This window comes from Quercus lobata, chromosome 7 (assembly GCF_001633185.2).
Source record: "Quercus lobata isolate SW786 chromosome 7, ValleyOak3.0 Primary Assembly, whole genome shotgun sequence".
Lineage (NCBI taxonomy): Eukaryota > Viridiplantae > Streptophyta > Magnoliopsida > Fagales > Fagaceae > Quercus > Quercus lobata.
In genome coordinates this window covers 45803405-45822494 of record NC_044910.1, presented here as the reverse complement: position 1 = coordinate 45822494, position 19090 = coordinate 45803405, and the positions used below count along the sequence as shown (strand labels likewise).

Genomic DNA, 19090 nt, shown 5'->3' with positions numbered 1-19090 from the left:
TTTTTAATCCGGGTTGGGAATAAATTTTTTTTTTTTTTTTTTTAAGCTCTCAACTACAATGCACAGCCATAGAGAGTTGTGCACTGTAGCAATGAAGGTAAAAAAAAAAAAACCTTTAGCTCCACTGCTGGATGGGTGATTTTTGTGTTTTGGTGGAGCTAAAATAGCTATTTAGCTATTTAGCTCCACTGCTACAAGTGCTTATTGTGAATGCTCTTATGTTTCAAAATTTTTATTTTAGTCTTTTATGTTTGATTTTTTTTTCATGTTGGTCATGTCATATATTTTTGTTAGTAATCTAACAATTTATAATTTTTTTTTTTATGCTCTACAACATTTTAGACCTAATATTTTGTGAAATAGTTAAATATGAAGGAATTTAATAGTCAAATTACTAACGAAAATTAACAATGGGACCAATACAAAAATATAATCAAACATGAAATGTCAAATTAAAAAGTTTGAAACCTAATGGACCAAAATAAAGAAACCTCAAATTTTAAGAGCTAAAAGTATGCCTTAGTCAAAACTTTACTATCCATTTACCATAGGCCTTTTAATCTAACTTTTAATTTATCTTGCTTTTGCATTTTTTTGATAATTTAATAGTTGAGATTTGAACTGTAGACGTATTAGTTGAAAATACCATAATGTGTCAATTAAATTACAAAACTTTTGACATAGGTTAACTTTTAATAAAAACCAATAAGCGAAAAAACTCATAAGAATAAGTCGAGTGATTCTCAATTCCTCAAGAGATCTATGCGGTGTTGGTAATGAATTCAAAACTCATAGTCAACTTTTTTAGGTCACCTAAAACTAGGGCTCTCCACCACCTGATCAAACCCACCCAATTCACTTGAGTCGACGTCATTTGACTTGAAAATCATATGATTTGAGAGGCGGTTTGGTTGATGACTGGTCTCTAGTGACAAAAAATTGGCGAGATTAGTCCAAGTGGTAGTTTAATGTATGAGAACTGACGAACTTGACCCACTTGATGAGAAGCCATTATTCTTTGTTTTTTGAGGAGATCTCAATCACATCCAGCGAGATTCCAATAAAGACCACACGTTTCAAATTGTTGCCATTTCTCTATTTCAACCGAATATGACTCGATCCGAGGAATATTCAACTTGATTCGACCCATCCATGCTTTCAATCGATGTTGGGTCCTCTGATTTGCCACCCGACTTGATTAGATTGAGCCCAAACCCGATTTGTGGATAGCCTACCTAAAACAAACCGCTCCCTATAGATATTTAGCATATGTGGGACAAATACTACATGCATTTGGTAGGTAGAATAGTGACCATTGTTAGAAATTAAAGGTAAGAAAGGATAAAAAAGATAAAAACCCAAACAAATTAAGAGCATTCAAAATTTCTGTCTATTTTAGCACAAGATTCTTTTTTTTTCTATTTTACATGCTAACTTTTAAAAATACTCAACATTAGATTATCTATTTAAAGATATACACTACATTTCATCAAAATATTAATTTTTATTGAATTTTTAAATTATTTCTTTTTTTTCACATACAACAATTACAATCCATCTTCTTCTTTTATTTATTTATTTTTTATTCTTGAGATAATAATAAACAACTAAATATAAAATAAACAGTATTAGTGTAAATTTACATAATTACTGTAATAAATTTATAAATTTACACAATTATATACAATCTTATATAAGTCATTTTTAGTCAAAATTGTATAATTTTTTTTTTCTTCTATTAGACGGGTACCGACGTGAATTCTGTAAAAAAGAAAAAAAGAAAAAAAAGAAAAGGACAAACGACAATAACAATGTACTGAATAGACCTGAATTAAAAAAATTCGAAAGGATAAGATTATACCCAAAAAAAACACTCTCACTCCTTCTCCTGCTCCTCTTTTGAATTTCGTACCAAAAATTGTAAATCTGATTAGACTAGCTTCAATCAACCATGGGATTAGCTTCAGTAATCCACCCCGCCATGCCTAGGGTTTCGCTCCCTCCCAAATGGACTCGTCTTCAACTTAGCCACCACCATATTCTCACCATTTCTACACCTACAGGTCTCTCTCTCTCTCTCTCCGTGTGTATTTTGTATTACAATACAGTCTTAATTATCAAAAATCCTTTTGAATTTTGATTTTACAGTGGGTCATAATTGTCGCCGAGCCGAATATTTTCCAATTTCTTGCTCCAGAGGAACCGAGCAGGAGGATAATTTATCTACCTCAGGTGAATTTCATGTGATCACGTTTTACATACTCTCTGATTTTTAATTCTAATTCTATATTTGTGACTTTGAAAGAGTTTATTAAATTTCGTGTTAATTGGATTCCAACAAATAAACTGTGTGTGTGAATTGTGATATTTTTACATTTTTGCTTTTAATTTGCTAATTTATGACAAATTGGGGTAATTTATAGGCCCTGTGTATAATGCTCGAGCCTTGTGCACTAGCCGCTAGGTATGTCTTACAAAAGCGACAGTAAAATTTAAACATTTAATAAATGACATAGTTATTAATCTTTGATCCTCTGGATATTAGAGGGTATTAGAAGAAAATGTAATCCGGTGGATTTGTCAAAATTCACATTTAATAAAAAAAAAAATATATATATATATATATATATATATATATTGGGTGGATGATACTAGGTGTAACTTGATTGTGTTTGATTTTGAAAATTTGAGAGCAAAAAGTTTCAAAATCTTTTGGGAGTATTCATGTTACATATCATAAAAACTGCTTTTCAGTTGTTTTCCTGATGCTACAGGTGTAACTCGTAAGGGCATTTTGCAAAAAGAAATGATATTGCACTTTCCCAACCTGCTTTAATTGCTTCATAATGTGGCTGCTTAGTTCTGGAACCTTATACTCTCTCTCTCTCTCTCACATTTGAGGACAGTTTCTAATATTTGATTTCAATGTACTCTAATGCCAGAATGAAGTTGTGTAATTTGTGTTAATTCATTTAATGTCTAACAGCTTTACAATGTGCTGCATCGATGATTTTGTTCAGATTATATATGTAATATGATAAAGTAATAAAAAAATTCAATAAATCAACCTTATAATTGAATTTAATAAAAAGTATTACCATCTATGGTATTTTCCATGTCATATCCGACAATTGTACACATTTCAAATTTTGTTGCTCTGCTTATCTGCAAGATATATTGATGTAATTTGGTGCTGTAGTTTAATAGAATTTAAGTATTGGTGGAATGAATCCGCAGAAAGCAAGAGAATCAGTTCTCAATCATATGATGACATTGTCAACACAGAGACATCTGACACTTCCTCTTCGGCCAGTCATTTAGAAACAACTGAGGCGCATGAGTATACCTCCTCTGTTAGAACTGTTGCCTTGTGTGTGAGCACCCTCTCGCCCTGAGCTTATTTTGATTACTGGGATCTATTGATTCTGTCATCATCTTGAGCAATTTCATTTAATTCATTAATTTTATAGGTGTGCACTGCAGTGGCATTTGGCATTGGTTTGGGTTTGAAAGATGGAGTTGGCAAGGCCACTGAGTTTTTTGCTGGGTATGCTGAATTTTGCATCATAGATGCTTTTCAACAACAAATAGAAAGTTCATAACACAGCTAATGTTTGTTAATAAAGCTAAAATCTGTATATCAATTACAAATCACAGTAGGCAAGTCAAGCTAAGGAATTGATATTGCCAAAGCTAAAATCTATGCTTCTAGAGCTCTCATGTCTGCATAAGTACCATGGCTATTTACATGCTTAAATATCCGGCAGAAACCCTTCTTTGGCGATAACAGTTCCTGTTCAAATTATAAACATCAACTCTTGGACTCGGTGATATGTGTTATCTGAGATTATTGTTTGTGATTTGAGCAGCGCTATGCAGTTCCAAACTCTTGGGCATTAATTTTAAATATGAAGGTTATTCCAAAGCTCTCTATATTGTTATCTTTAATTTTTAATGGAACCTGAATGAGAAAATGATATGCATCTTGTGAAGTTCAAACATGTGAGAAAATAAGCGCCTTGGAGGTGAAGCTTGCTATTGATACAAGTCTGATTTCTTCTGGAGGCCTTCATTTATTCTTCACTTAAGTCAGCCTCCCTCCCTCTACTGTTCTTTATGGTTCTTAGTAGGATAAAGCACTAGTAAATTAGTCAAACTACACAAATCTGAACTGTTGCCAACATTGCATATTGTTCCTCTGAGGAGGGATGTCTTAAGACCAATATAAGTTGGAGAACATGAGCATGGTTTGTAATGTTATCATCTATTATTATAGTTTTGAGTTTGAACAGTTCTTAAAATTTGTTTTTTCTGACTTCATGGTTTATATTATATTTTTGACTCAGTTCATTTTATCTTCTTCTTCTGCTCACTTGAACTGGGTTTTGTTCTTTATGCTTGGATTATTTCCTTCACAATGACCATTATGGACTATGTGCAGGTATATATTGGAACAAAGTTTGTCAGTGGACAATCTGTTTGTCTTTGTTTTGATATTCAAGTACTTTAAAGTGCCAATTATGTATCAGGTGAGGCACAAATTTTTGTTCCTCTAATAAAATTTGGATTGTTTTACCTTATGGTCCTTGGGTTCTCAAATTTTATATAAGTATGTTAATATATATATGTTCCCCCCCCCCCCCCCCCCAACCTTTATATATCAATTTCTGGCAATGACAAATTTCTATTTTCTGGAGGTATAGAATCGGGTACTTTCATATGGTATTGCTGGTGCTGTGGTCTTTCGTTTGACGTTGATACTCCTTGGAGCGGCCACCCTTCAGGTAAGTGTCTAGCTGTTCCTGTTGCCTGTATACACTTGTACATGTGTTTTTGATAGTGGCCTTTTCTATTCTACATGCTTTTTATGAAATTTTTTTTCCTGTTGTTTTAGAGATTCGAGGCAGTGAACCTACTACTGGCTTCAATTCTCCTATACTCCTCATTTAAGGTTAAATCTTCTCTTCTGAAAGGATGTAGCAAATTTTAATGCAATCTATCCATTTTCTGTGGTTCCCCCATTCCCATACCCAAAGAAAGAGTTTGAGAAGTTACTAGTTTTTGGTCTGTAATGGATTTTTTTTGGTTTCAGAGTCAATATGATGAGTACAAAGAACTGATCAAGAATTAGTAGCTCAGATGCTTCCATTTCAATTGTATTGTAGATGTGGAAACTTCTTCCCCCTGCCCCCTCTCTTGGTTTGAGGGGAAACTTCTGTTACCTAATTATACTAAATCATTGCAAAATAGTCCCTCACAAGTATAAACTTAGTACAGACTGAAGGTAAAGTAGAGCAATATTGTCTCCACCCTTGGCCAGTAAGTCAAGCTGCAATGGTTGAACCATGTTCCATGTGGGTGCGGGTCAATATCCAAAATAGAAACCAAAGACATAATAGTGCTTGGAAAACCTTCTCTTCCACTTGCTAATCAAACTAGAATTTTTTTTTTTTTGGGGGGGGGGGGGGGGAAGAGAGAGGAGCATGAGTAGAATATATATGTGTTTGGTCTTTAAAGCTTAAGTTGTTAGGTAATGGTGGATTTAATCATTTAACCATTATTCTAACACTCCTTTTCGCATGTGAGCCTAGATTCCCCCTTAATAAATGGGGCCCAATACTTGGGATTTTTAACTTTTTAAATGGGAGGTAGTGTGGAGGTAGGGTTCGAACTCATTACCACCTACTTTGACACTATGATAAATTATAGATTGTCCCAAAAGCTTAAGTAAAGGTGAATTTAATCTTTTAACCATTTTGCTAACAATAATTTTATTCGAAAAGAAAGGAAGGTCTCATGCAAGAGGTGATTCTTGAAGATTAAATGTCTAGTGACTTAAAATGTTTGTGATCTTTTGATAGCTATTTACCAGTGAAGAAGATGATACTGACCTATCCAACAACTTTGTGGTGAAGACATGCCAAAGATTTATCCCTGTCACAGGTAATGTTCTGCTGTATATTTCTTTCCTTCTGAATTCTTAATCGGACTATTACCATTGCATTATATATATTTTTCTAGGCTGGTACTCAACAAGGATCTTCTTACTTTCTGGGGCTGAGTCATTAGTCAGGGCTGCTCTTAGCTCAATTTGAACTCTACTTGTGTAAAAATGTTGAACCTAGATTAGCCTAATTTGTAGGCTTGCTTATAAATCTGATTACCTCCTTTTTCTTCTGTCAAAATGTGAAATAAGGACATCTTAGTTATTGGGGTATTTATATACTTTTCTTGCACTTTTTAAAGTATGATCAGGTGCCTCCATCATCTGATTTTTACAATACACATTGGACAAAGGATTGGTTGCATTGAATGGGTTATTTCCTCTGACTAATTTTATGCCACTAATTTTTTATTGCCTTTTATAACTAGAGAGCAAGCACCCAAACAATGTTGCTTCTCCTGTTTTTGACACACTCATAATCTGGAGCATGAGCACTGGTACTGCATTGATATAGTGTTCCATCTTTAGTAGTTAAAAACAATATACACATCATGGAAGCATTCTTTAGGCAGCTTCAGAATGGAGTTGTCATGTTTTTTAATGCCTGAAAGCTGATTGGCTCTGTACTAATTGATCTTTCTGCTCTAAAGTCTCATTCCTTTTTGTTCCTTGCAGCTAGTTATGATGGCAATCGTTTTATAACAAGTCAGGGTGGTGTCTGGAAAGTAAGTAACATTTGTGTGTCATATATTCAACATACATAGGATACAACTGTTTAAAGCTGCAAGGGACGGGTTAAAATTTAACCCTGGATCAGCAAGTAGCATTTTTCGTTTCTCAGAGATTTAAAGTTCTTTACCATCTTAAATTAATTTTACTTGATTTCTAACAGGTGTCACACATTTTGGGCAGGCCACTCCTTTACTTCTCACGGTAGCAGTTATTGAGCTCAGTGACATAGCATTTGCAGTAGGTTTTCCCAGTTTCTTAATACTGTCAGGCATATGTATTTATTTAGAGACTGGCATTTTGTGATGGAGATGTTGATACAGTGCTTATTTTCTTTAGGTTGACTCAATACCTGCAGTCTTTGGTGTAACACGGGATCCTTTCATAGTTTTTACTTCTAATCTCTTTGCGATCTTAGGTAATTCTTGTTACTTTCGGTAGTCCTTGTAATTGCTATTAATATCTCTAAAACTGATTGTTCCTGTTAAAATTGAGTTGAGGTGTGTGTCCAAATTGCATGCACTGTGTTCCTGGATCTCTTTTTACTTATTATCATACCATGATAACAAGTTTTTGGTGATTAAGAACTTTGGTAATTATAAATATACAACACTGGCCATCAGTGATCTGGAAGCCTGTTTATGGATATGACATTTTAATCTGCAGTTTAATTTCATTTCCACATTTTTATGGTAATTTTTTTTTTTGGTTGATTTAGAGTTCCCTTATGAGCTACTTATACAACTGGTTGATGTATCAAAGATGCATTTCGATTGCATTTTAGAGTTGGTTATGGAGGAAAAAAATATGCATTTGTATCAGAAGATAATTACATGATCTAAAATTTATGTCAAATATTGATAATGGTCATTTTACTATATATTGCTGAAGGTGATTGTGTTCATATTAAATATAACTAGTTGACTGTATCTTCTTACACTGTAGGTTTGAGATCGCTTTACACTCTGATTTCTGAGGGTATGTCAGACTTGGAGTATTTACAGGTAAAAAGCTGACTTGCTCTAACTAAATTTGCAATCTTTTCGACAGACATGCTCTTTTCAAATATTCACCAACTTGTTATGAGGCAATATGAACTGAGTGTTTGAGCCATTTGACATAATTAAAACTTAAAGAGTCTGTTGTGTGCTTATTTCATGGTTCTTTATTGGCACTGCTATTGTTTCCCCCATTTCCCTCTGTTGCTAAGGTTTCTCTGCTTCTTGCAAACTGGTGGAACTGGTGCACCATGAATCTTGTAAGACTAACAGCCTCATAGTAGGAAAATAGAACTATCAGTTTTAATATTTGTCTCTATTATCTGAGGCAGCTATACAACAAAGAAACTCGGGTGAGGCAACTATGCTACCAGTCCCTGAGTGGTTGAGTCTAACTAGGATTTGCTTGCATATTGCTTACCAAAAAAGGATGTGATTTGCCTGTACTAGCTGTTATTAAGACCAACATTTTCATTTTTATTGTGCTAGATTTGGTTTTAAATTCCATGCTTAATGAATTCTTACTTTTTTCACTATCTACTTGAAAATTTTGTAGCGTGTATAGTTTTTGGTTGATATATTCAAATTTAGACAAACAAAAGCCCACATTTCTTCCTTTGCTTTCTATCAGCCGGCAATTGGCATCGTACTGGGCTTTATTGGATGTAAGATGATCTTGGATTTTTTTGGTGAGCATTTATTAATTTTATCACCTTGTTCTACGTGTACTCTTTTATAGTTTCTATTCCAAAATTAAATATTTTCTTCTCAACTCTTTCTACAGGATTCCATGTCTCAACTGAAGCATCTCTTGGTGTTGTAGCTACTTGTCTTAGTGGTGGGGTGCTATTAAGTCTGGTGAATAAGTCTGATTAGCTAAAGAAGCAATTGATCAAATAGCATGTGAAAAATCTGTATTATATATATATATATATATATTTTAAGTAGTGCCACCAAGAAATTACATTGTTGCCTTCTCTCCTTCAGTTTCAATTATTAGAATAATGGCAAACAATGACCCGAATTAATAATGTGTTGGTGGTGAAAAATTAAGAAGCAAATTTTAATTTCTGGCTTAATAATATGGAGATCTACGCGCTACCACCATACTATACTACTTGAAAGAAGTCTTGACGTGCTTCTAGATAGGGTGGCAGGTGGCTGGTTGATGTTGCTGAATATTAGGGCAAAAAATAGAGAATGGAGTTGGAGAGAGAGAGAGAAAGAGAGATTGGGAAGGAATTTGCCATATTTGCAAGTTTGAGTTATAGGAGAAAGTATCTCCTGCTTACGTTCTATACAAGAGCTCTCTCACTAACATGTTTTAAAAGTGTCATCAATCACAACAGATCTATAACTTGAAAAATTTTCATATGAGCCCGTCTTATATAACATCTCTTTCACTGACAAGTGGGTCCCATGTATGTTGTGATCAATAACACTCTTAGGCTTATCAAAGAAATCAAATCCTATAACATCTCTTTCACTGACAAGTGGGTCTCATGTATGTTGTGATCAATAACACTTTTAGGCCTATCAAAGAAATCAAATCCAAAAAGATATAGTTCGGATAATAAATGGTACAAACAATAATTATTAATCTAGTCATAGTAAAATTGTACACCAATACAAGTTCATTCATGATGTTCTTAGATTTAAGTTCATTGATGATGTTCTTAGATTTAAAATGGCAATCATGAGTGTGATGGAGGGAGAGAGTTTGATCAGTTGTTCATGGTCAAATTTTTTTTTTTTGGGGCCAAGTATTCTTCTCAATAAGAGCTCTTTGCCTTTGTTGAGAAGGGCTTTATTTATAATAAGTGAAGTGAAGTAGGGGAAGAGAATGGAAAAGTGTGGAAGAAGATTTCCTCATATTGCTTAAAAAAAATAAAAGTAAAAATTTTGTGTATCTAATATTGCTTTGAATAATTAGAAAAAAAAAAAAATCCTCAACAAATTCATAATTTTTATTTTTACTGGTCAAGTTCGTCACTGCTCGCGACATCATGTCAAGCAGTCAAGGTGGAAAATAGTCTTATATGATTAATTGACTATTATTCATCAGGTAGCCCCATTGCACATAGACGCCATGGTGTATTACATTAAACTAGAATAAAAGTACAATTATATTTAAGAAAATTGAAGTTGTGAAAAGTTGCATATAAACAAATAACATAAACTCCATTTAAAAAAAAAGAAAAAGATTATAATGCAATGGATAGGTTATAAATGGAGCAAAATATTAAAAATTCAAAATTGTTTATTTAATTTTATTTCAAACATGAGTCGAGTTTAAGCTCATCACTAAACTATACTACATTTTTAAGTTTAGGTTATTTTCCTATCAAGTAAGGTTGAGCTCATTCGCAAGCTACTTAATTAAGATATTAATCTTCCATATATAATAAACACTACTACTAAAATTTTTTACTCATTCACAAATCTATACTAATAATAAATAATTAATAGTTAAAATTATATTATTTGAGGTAATTAGATATAAAATTATTTTCGTTTATGAACTTACAAATATTAGATTACCAATCTTGTGAATGACACATGCATAAAAGATTAACAAGATGATAGAATATTGTAATGTATTATATATGTATGTATAAGACTATGGATATTGTAGCAATAAAATAGTCAAAATATAGAGTTAATTATAACTATTTATCTTACATTTTCTAAGCATTTGCAAATATGTTTCATACCATCTAAATTAGTATCAAAATTAAAAAATTAGGGGGTGACTAACCCTTTAAATTATGAGGATATTTACAGTGTGTTAAGAAACGTAAAAAAATTCTATAATTAACATTTAGTTTAAAATTAATTTTTCAGATAACTTACATACTAATTTGGATAAGAAAGTAGATATTATAAAATAAAGCCACATAAAACAACAAAAGCTTTTAACCAACAATTTTAAATAAGCCAAGAGTTGTGGTTCTAGTTAACTAAATTGATAAAATCTTTTATTTTCAAATAAACAATTTGGGGTTGTATCTTTGCTTACATCAAAAAACCAATTAGAGTCTTAACCATGTCCAAATCCTAAATCATTGGGGCACATATATTTTGTTGCTAAGGAATGAAAAATTTAATACACACATATATAAATATATTAAATTTAGGTAACAAATTTATGAAAACAATTGAATGACACGTCATGATTGGTCATGTCCAAATCCCAAATCTATATATATATATATATATATATATATTAAATTTAAGTATCAAATTTTTAAAAACAATTGAATGACAATTCATTATTGGTCATGTCCAAATCCCAAACCATTGGGCCACGCATATTTTGTTGCTAAGGAATGAAAATTTTATTATATCTATACAATTTAAGTATATATATATAAAAATTAATGGACAAGTCATGGTTTAACCTCGTTTGAACCCTTGCTTGATATAAAAAAAAACTTAATAATTTATAAAAAACATACATGAAGAAGATGAAAAAAATATAATCTTTGAACATTCTTGTAAATATTTATTTAATTTAAATAATAATTGTGGGGCCCAAGAATTTGTGGCCCTGACCCATTTTTATATTGGGGCTCAAGGCCCGAGTCGAGGAGGGGTATAGCCGAGGACGTGTAATAAAAGTTCAAGTAGTCTTGAGACATAGCCGAGGATAATTATGTTCTCGGCATATCCGAGGTCCCCCTGAAAGAAAGGGCAAGAACGGTATAGGAACAGTTTTGGAAAAAAAACCTAAAATATCTATGTCAATAGAGAAGGGGACGCTGGATAGTATAACGACCAAGGACAAAGGGAAAGCTGCCATTACTGCCATTGAATACTCTGTACCTGACAGAGCTATACTCTTCAGCTTTTACAACCACCCCCACCCACTTTGGGTATGGGCTGATGGGACAAGTATCGGTCCTAGAAAGTCGATCCTACACGTGGACGTAGGATAAGGGATACAGGCTAATATAAAAGGAGAAGCAAGCAATCCGAAAAAGGGGGTTGGGAAAAAAAGCCAAGAACCAGAGCCTCTTAGACCGTTTTGAGGAGAAAAACTCCACGAAACGAACATGGTCTACTATTGTATGAACACCATGGTTATCCACCGACCAGTGACCAAGGCCTAGCCTTTCAAACCCACGCTCTACAAATGATATTGTTTGGGCCCTTTTTAGGTATGAGCCCAATATTATCTTGGGGTCGTCACAAATTGAGTCCCTACAATAATAATTGAAAGAAGAAGAAATTTATACGAAAAAAATTTAATTCTAAATTGTTTTGGAGTAATTTTCCTCCAACTCATTATATTATCGATTGAAGAAATTATTCATATGTAAATTTCCTAATATGATCTTTTTTAAAGAAAAGAAGATAGGTTACTTATTTAAATAATCTCTTCTCTATATATTAAGAGGATTCAGAGAGTTAGTTATAGTTTCAAAAAATATCAAAAATACCCCTAGTCTAATTAGATAATCTTTATTCTTAAAAAATAAAAAAGGGGATTAAAATTGCAATTCATTTCTATTTATTAAGAATATTTTTAGAAAGTTAGTTATGACTTCAAAAAATATCAAAAAATATGCATAATCTAATTAGATAATCTTTATTCTTAAAAAATAAAAAAATGAGATTAAAATTGCAATTCAACAAAATTCAAAAATAAAAAAACTACTAGAGAAACTTTTTTCTTAAAAATTAGTACACTCTCTATTTAAATATATCTCACACACATTTGATAATTTATTTTTCCCTAAAAACTAGCACACACTAAATTCAACAGTTTACTCCATTTCAAATCTTAAATTTTAGGAGGTGTTTGGTACATATGTTTGAAAACATGTGTGAAAATACGTGTAACTGAAAAGTGTGTAATGTTATTTAAAAACTGAAAACATATTTTTAAACAAATCTACAAAGCAGACCCTAAGTTTCTTAAAATTTAGACTAGCAATAGACTAGCCTTTTCTATTTTTATTTTTATTTTTTAAGTTAATAATTTTTTGTTGATGTGAAATGGTTAAGACTTATTAAAGGTAAAAAAGAAATGATTTTTTTTTTTTTTTTTAAACATGAGTTTAGGTAGTTGAAGCATTTCAAATACCTGAATAGAGAGTGCTCATATTTTGTAAGCAATATATTAGTGCAAGTTAGACATGTATTTTTACTTGACTATCCTTTAGTTTTGTCTGTGCTTAAATTTAGGAGTGTTGTAGTATTTTTGAACCAACAAAATGTTTAGTCCAAATAAGAGAAGTCTCTTAAATAATAGTATAGATGCAAGTTAGACATGTATTTTTACTTGACTATCCCTTAGTTTTGTATCTACTTAAACTTAGGAGTGTTGGAGGTATTTTTGAACCAAAAAATGTTCAGTCCAAACAGAAGAAACCCCCCTAAATAGTAGTATAAATAAATTCAAATTAAAAAAAAGAGTATCACTCACATAGGAAATATGTGTGATGAGACTACTATACAGTACAGTTTTAGGCTTATAAACAGCGTACATAACAAAAAAGTCTTAAAATGTAATCAAATCAAATGGGTAAAGACCAAAGAGAAGAGTCAAATTTGAACCCTATCACGAACCTGCCCACAATTCCAGCATCTTTATGATTAACTCTGTCTTCAATCCCACGTGGCAGTCACATTTGGAGTTCGTCACTGCTCGCGACTTCATAGAATCACGGTGAGAAAACTCCTATAAATATGGTAGATCGGTGAACCATAAAGCACATTCAGCATCAGATTAGAAAAACTCTAAACTGAAACCTCAGAACTCTCCGAACAACAAAAAAAAAAAAACATCATCAATGGCAGCTGCGTAAGTGTCTTGGAATTTGTAATCACTAAGAATTTTCCATTTTCTCAACTGTTTTGTTGTTGTTGTTGTTGCTGTTGTTCATTTGGGTTCTCTGAATTTTGTGGTAAAGAGTAAGATTGTTCTTACTAGTGTTGTTATGTGGGTTGTGCAGGATCGTGAACGAGCATCTTCCCACACCTTTGGATGCCACTTCTGAACAACCTCCTCTCTTTGATGGAACCACAAGGTTCACTCTTCTCTCCCTTTTTTGTTGTTGTTAATGTTAGCTAGAGTAATCCTTAGGAACTCTGAGCATGAAGAATGGTCCACTATGAATGTAAGACGGAAAAATACTATTTATCTTGAGACTACCTAAGAATTTTTCTGTTTGTTATACACATCTTTGCACAAATCTGTACACAACCTAAGAAAATCTTGTTTTCAAACATTATTTCAGTCATACTTATGAAAAAGTGAAATCCTGATTTCAGCTGACGTGGTATATGCAGTACCCATCAGTGCTTTTTTTTTTTTTTTGTTTTTTTTTGTTTTTAAAATATTTTATTTGTCGGATATTCACTATCTTTAGCGAGTTTGTTTTGTCCGATGTCACTATCTTTAGTTTTATTATGTCCTTTTGTTTAGGATTTTATTTTTATACCTCTACCTTGTATGCCAAAATGAACTTGGACCATTTTTTGAAGGTTGTACGTCTCTTATACATGCCCATTTGCACAGCGTGTGTGGATCCTCAGGAACTATAAGGTTATCTTCATCACTCTTTGTCCTCTTTGTTCTCATTTCTTAATTAATTTGTTTATAGACTTCAACTTAAGTGGTTCAATACTGATTTTCTAGCTTCTAATTTCAATTAAGAGACAGACCCTTTAGCCCTTCTGGGATCATCTGTCCTTTTCCTTTCTTGGGATTTTTTTTTTAAAATTACTATTTAAGTTGATGAATATTTGAGTTGCAGGGATTACATGACAAGATTAAATTAGTTCCAATTGACCTTCAAAACAGGCCTGCTTGGTACAAAGAGAAAGTCTACCATGAAAACAAGGTGATACTTTTAAATGCCTATCTAATGCATACTTCATTGAGCTGCTTGAATATCTTAATTGATTATCAATTATTTTTTATATTATCAGGTACCCTCATTGGAACACAATGGAAAAATCATTGGGGAGAGCCTTGATTTGATTAAATATGTAGACAGCAACTTTGAAGGACCTTCTCTTCACCCCAATGTAAGATTTGCATAATTCATTGTGCCCTTCATAAAAGCTCTCTACCTCTCTTGGAATTTGACTAAAGTTATGACATGACTGTAGGATCCTGCTAAAAAAGAGTTTGCTGAAGAACTGATAACCTACAGTGATACCTTCAACAAGATAGTGTTCACATCATTCAAAGGAGACACTGTCAAAGAAGCTGGTAAGACTTAAAACTTGCTGCCTCTTGAGTCTTTACACCATTTTTTATGGAAGCCAGACTCACTAAAACCTTAAACTTGCATCAGGCCCTGCTTTTGACCACCTAGAGAATGCTCTTCATAAATTTAATGATGGGCCTTTCTTCCTTGGCCATGAGCTCAGTTTGGTAAGTTGAATTCTCAACTTTGATTTTGATCTTTCGTTGGTGCTGTGTTGTGTGCCTTTTTTGTATATACTGACCTTGGTCCATTCTCTTTAAACATATTAAGGATTCAAATTTTATTTTAACTATGCTCTAGACAATGATTATGTATAGTTATATATAAATATGGGAAGTGGAAACCAGTAATATGATTATTAAATGATATTTTCTACAATTCCTCCTTTGATTTTTGAGTGAAACTATGTGATCTTCAGGTGGACATAGCTTACATCCCGTTTGTTGAAAAATTCCAAGCCTTCCTTTCAGGAGTGTGGAATTATGACATCACTGCAGGAAGGCCTAAACTTACTAAGTGGATCGAGGTAAATTAAAACACATATGATGTTTAGTGGCAATTGCGAGTTCTAGTAGACTATGAATTGGAACTTGTAAATTTATTATCTCCCCGATTTAGCTACTAGCTAATTCATTCTAGTCATTAATCTTTACGGTGGAGCATACATGCAAATGCTATATATTTTTATATTCTCTTGACTTTAAACATGGCTCTGAAGAAGGCATGAGTTCCTAATAAATCAGAATTCTTGGTTCTTGAATGGTAATTGTTCTTGTTAACCCTTGTACAGGAGGTGAATAAGATTGATGCTTATAAGCCAACAAAGGCGGATCCCAAAGTGATCGTTGAAATGTTCAGTGCCCGCTTTTTGGTACTAACCATTTAGTCATGGAATTATGAATTTGATTTCGTTGACGCTTTTTTACTCTTACTTTCTGCAAGTGTGTTTTTTGCTAACCACTCTTTAATCTAATTTTCTTCCTCAGGCTAAGCACTGAACATACCAGCACAGTTCCATTGGACGTTAATTAGTGAAATTAGTGGCTGTCGTTTATTTTTTATTTTTCTTTTGTTGAAGAAATAAGTGGCTTTCTGCCTTATTGTAATGTTTTTTAGTATATCATATCTTACGTGTGAACGTACTAGTTGAAGATATCGACAGCATCTGATCAGCATGTATGGATTGCTTGAATAAATATAAGTCATTCGGTTCAGAACAGTCCTTAAAAAAAATATTGTTTATGTTTAGGAAACATATATATATATATATATATATATATCGTTTATGTCTACTATTTCATGCACATATATCTATAAGTGATACGAGAATGTTTACATTTTAACACATAAAAATGTATGTGAAAAAAGATATGTGAAATAGTAAATCTGTGAGAATCAAAACTCTCTTATTTAAATATATGCATTTGTGTTTGTGCTTACACCTTAAAGAAGGCTTATGCAGATCCCTAGCACAACTTATTACTTAATCAAATTCTTTAACTATGGATTGAGCAGTTGATTAACCGATTTCATGGATAATATGAACACAACCATAAACCCGCAATCCCCCACAATGAATGCACACTAACAAGCAATATATTGACAAAAAGAAAAAACCCTTATAGATCATGTTCTAAAATTGAATCCACTATGAAAATAGTTGTAATAAAATACTACTTACAAGATCTCCCGAAGGAGTAAGATATTTGTATTCGAGCTCTCCGCTCTTGACATCTAGGTTATGTAAGTCAACTGCCAACATCAAATCCCAATCTCTTAGATATTTCAAGGCTACTTGAAGATTTGATGATTTGCCTCTATGTTTTCTAGCAACAATCAAATGCACTCATGAATTATCAAGGTGTTTGGATGGAATCTCCTCTTAATTGCAAGTCAATTTAGAGATTATTTTTCGCTCTTATACAAGTCATAAATAAGGGTTGGCTAAAAAAATAATTGGGGAAATCAAAATTGAAATTTCTAGGCAAACTCGCTCAACCAAGTTTCGGCCCTTTCGGGTGAATTTTAGGTGAATTGTTTTGTGTAACTAATTTTCAAATTTGACTGTTTTGCTCGAAATTTCTCCTGACACATTGTATCTCACTTAATTAAGATTCCTTCTGTAGCACTTAAAGTCTTTCTTTTGAATTCGAACCTCAATGATTTGATGAAATTATAATCGAAATGAAATTAAAATACATGAAAATTCACAATTACGATAGAAGCTTTTTGATACAAAATTTTTCCAACACTACAAATATTCTCACACACTCAATGAATGTAACTTCAAGTATAATACACCACATAATAATTTTTATTGAGTTAATATTTGAAAATCCTACCGTTGATAGTCAACAGTACATTGCTAGAAAGTTGATCAAGAAGGTAATGTCAGATCTTGTGAAATTCACAAGATACATCAAACCATTGATTTTAGTAAAATATGGTACTTTAGAATTAGAACTAAAGAGTTTCTTTATTATCTTCTTGAGGACAAAAATGGTCTCTTACATCAATTAATTGAACTACTATTGGAGTGTTGAAAGGATGAGTTTTCTTTACATAAAGGTTCTTTAAGACCTTTTTTGTGTGTGTGTGTTGACTCATGAATAAGAATTCCATTTATAAGATATATCTCACAACTTACATCATAGTATGCTCTCCGAAGAGCAATTCTTTTCAAAATCTCAAAAAGTGTGTTGAGATGAAATCTCATTCTAACAAGTAAAAATACAATAATAAATAAAAATAAAATTAAATTAAAAATTTGTACATAAATAAATAAGTTAATAACTTCATAAAAATAAAATAAAATAAGAAAACCATATTTGGTAAGAGATTCCTAAAGCTAAAAGAGCTGTGAAGTGTGAACCATATTTTTGCCCACATATAAGTCCGTTTGCCTCAATTTTTTCTTTTCCATCTAAAAATTTGAAATACAATGCTTTATTTATTTATTTGAAATACAATGTTTTAAAGCTATCACTTTTTTAAAGGTATAATAATTTCTTCGAGGCCATAAAACTAATCTAAAATCATATATAAAATAAAATCCCGTAAAAAGAATCACCCTGCAGTATAACTTACATAAACTGACAGGCAACCACAAAAGAATCACCCTGCAGTTTAGTAATGACTATTTAGATTTGTTCCATATAAATATTCTTTTACTATTGACAGCAAAAATAAATAAATAAAATCTTTTACTTATAAGGAGGAGGCTTTACTATCATTCAGCACAAAACACACAGATATAGAGGTGGTTTTTATTTTGGTAAGTCTTTTTTTTTTATACCATTAAGACAGAAAACAAAATTACGTAAGAGTTACTGTTTACATCAGAAAGCATAGGTGCCCAAAACTGATGGATTGGCATCTTAGTAGCCTGATCAGCTAAATACCAAACATGACTAATAACTATGTTTGGAACAAAAAGCATTTTACATAGAAGTCCATTCTGCTGGAGTGACAGTATATCTGAAACCATAGTTTGTTCCTGCCAGTTTGGAGCTCAAACTAAGTTGGAAACTTGGACTAATCTACTGCTATTACATAAGACCAAAATACGTTGATACCCCATATCTCTGGCTTTCAATAATGCATCCATCAAGGCTTCCTTAGCAGCACCCAAAGCAGTTTTCGCAGCACAACTAAAAGTACCCAAGAAGATGCAATTTCCTTGAACAGTCCTGGCTTCATACGCATAGGCAGACCTGTTGTTTTGTTTTCTCTTTCTCCCTGCAATCTTGATGAGAACCTGCCAATTCCACCCAATACTTGTCTGGCCAGAACTGAGATGAACCCTCTGTTGGTTAAGTTGAATTGCATTTGTGAAGATATTTTGATACCTGCAAGAAAGATTTTGGGCTGTTAGAATGACTTCAATTGGGTTAGGTTGTATGTCCTCATGAACCACCCTATTCCTGTGATTCCACAAAGTCCACAAAGTAGTGAAGATACTTTGCAAGTACTGCATTGAAACCTCATCCAACCTCTTATGTCTGTTAAGTAAATTCCTAATCCAATTCTGAACAGAGATGTTCCTTAGTTCTGATGTTTGAATAGCCAATGCGGTACCATGCCACATAGCTCTAGCAAAGGAACAATACAAGAAAAGATGAGATGTGGATTCCTCATCCGAATTGCATAAAGGGCAGGTACTGGTGTTTGTAAATGCCTCTCTCTTTAAGGGTCAG

The 19090-nt window shown here is 32.6% G+C and overlaps 2 protein-coding genes across 2 annotated transcripts; both read left to right on the top strand.

Annotated features, from left to right (window-relative positions):
• The first annotated feature begins 1837 nt into the window (after positions 1-1837).
• LOC115953412 (thylakoid membrane protein TERC, chloroplastic) lies at positions 1838-8750 on the top strand. The gene is made up of 14 exons (XM_031071049.1): positions 1838-2063; positions 2149-2232; positions 3238-3374; positions 3471-3547; positions 4442-4529; positions 4704-4784; positions 4895-4951; positions 5862-5943; positions 6620-6669; positions 6857-6913; positions 7013-7091; positions 7619-7677; positions 8303-8360; positions 8456-8750. Exons 1-14 carry the CDS (start codon positions 1952-1954, stop codon positions 8545-8547), a joined length of 1113 nt encoding a protein of 370 aa, XP_030926909.1. The 5' UTR covers positions 1838-1951; the 3' UTR covers positions 8548-8750.
• A 4442-nt stretch (positions 8751-13192) lies between these two features.
• Positions 13193-16113, top strand: LOC115953413 (glutathione S-transferase L3-like). The gene is made up of 10 exons (XM_031071050.1): positions 13193-13480; positions 13632-13706; positions 14164-14224; positions 14436-14522; positions 14611-14709; positions 14794-14896; positions 14982-15061; positions 15313-15420; positions 15685-15765; positions 15881-16113. Exons 1-10 carry the CDS (start codon positions 13470-13472, stop codon positions 15890-15892), a joined length of 717 nt encoding a protein of 238 aa, XP_030926910.1. The 5' UTR covers positions 13193-13469; the 3' UTR covers positions 15893-16113.
• Positions 16114-19090: the final 2977 nt, after the last annotated feature.

Excerpts from the sequence above, each read along its gene's own strand:
- LOC115953412 (XM_031071049.1), top strand. The coding sequence starts at position 1,952 with ATGGGATTAGCTTCAGTAATCCACCCCGCCATGCCTAGGGTTTCGCTC. Across the intron at positions 6,670-6,856 it reads GTCAGGGTGGTGTCTGGAAA|GCCACTCCTTTACTTCTCAC; the intron begins GTAAGTAACATT and ends CATTTTGGGCAG. Across the intron at positions 8,361-8,455 it reads GATGATCTTGGATTTTTTTG|GATTCCATGTCTCAACTGAA; the intron begins GTGAGCATTTAT and ends CTCTTTCTACAG.
- LOC115953413 (XM_031071050.1), top strand. Across the intron at positions 14,710-14,793 it reads GACCTTCTCTTCACCCCAAT|GATCCTGCTAAAAAAGAGTT; the intron begins GTAAGATTTGCA and ends ACATGACTGTAG. Across the intron at positions 15,062-15,312 it reads TTGGCCATGAGCTCAGTTTG|GTGGACATAGCTTACATCCC; the intron begins GTAAGTTGAATT and ends TGTGATCTTCAG.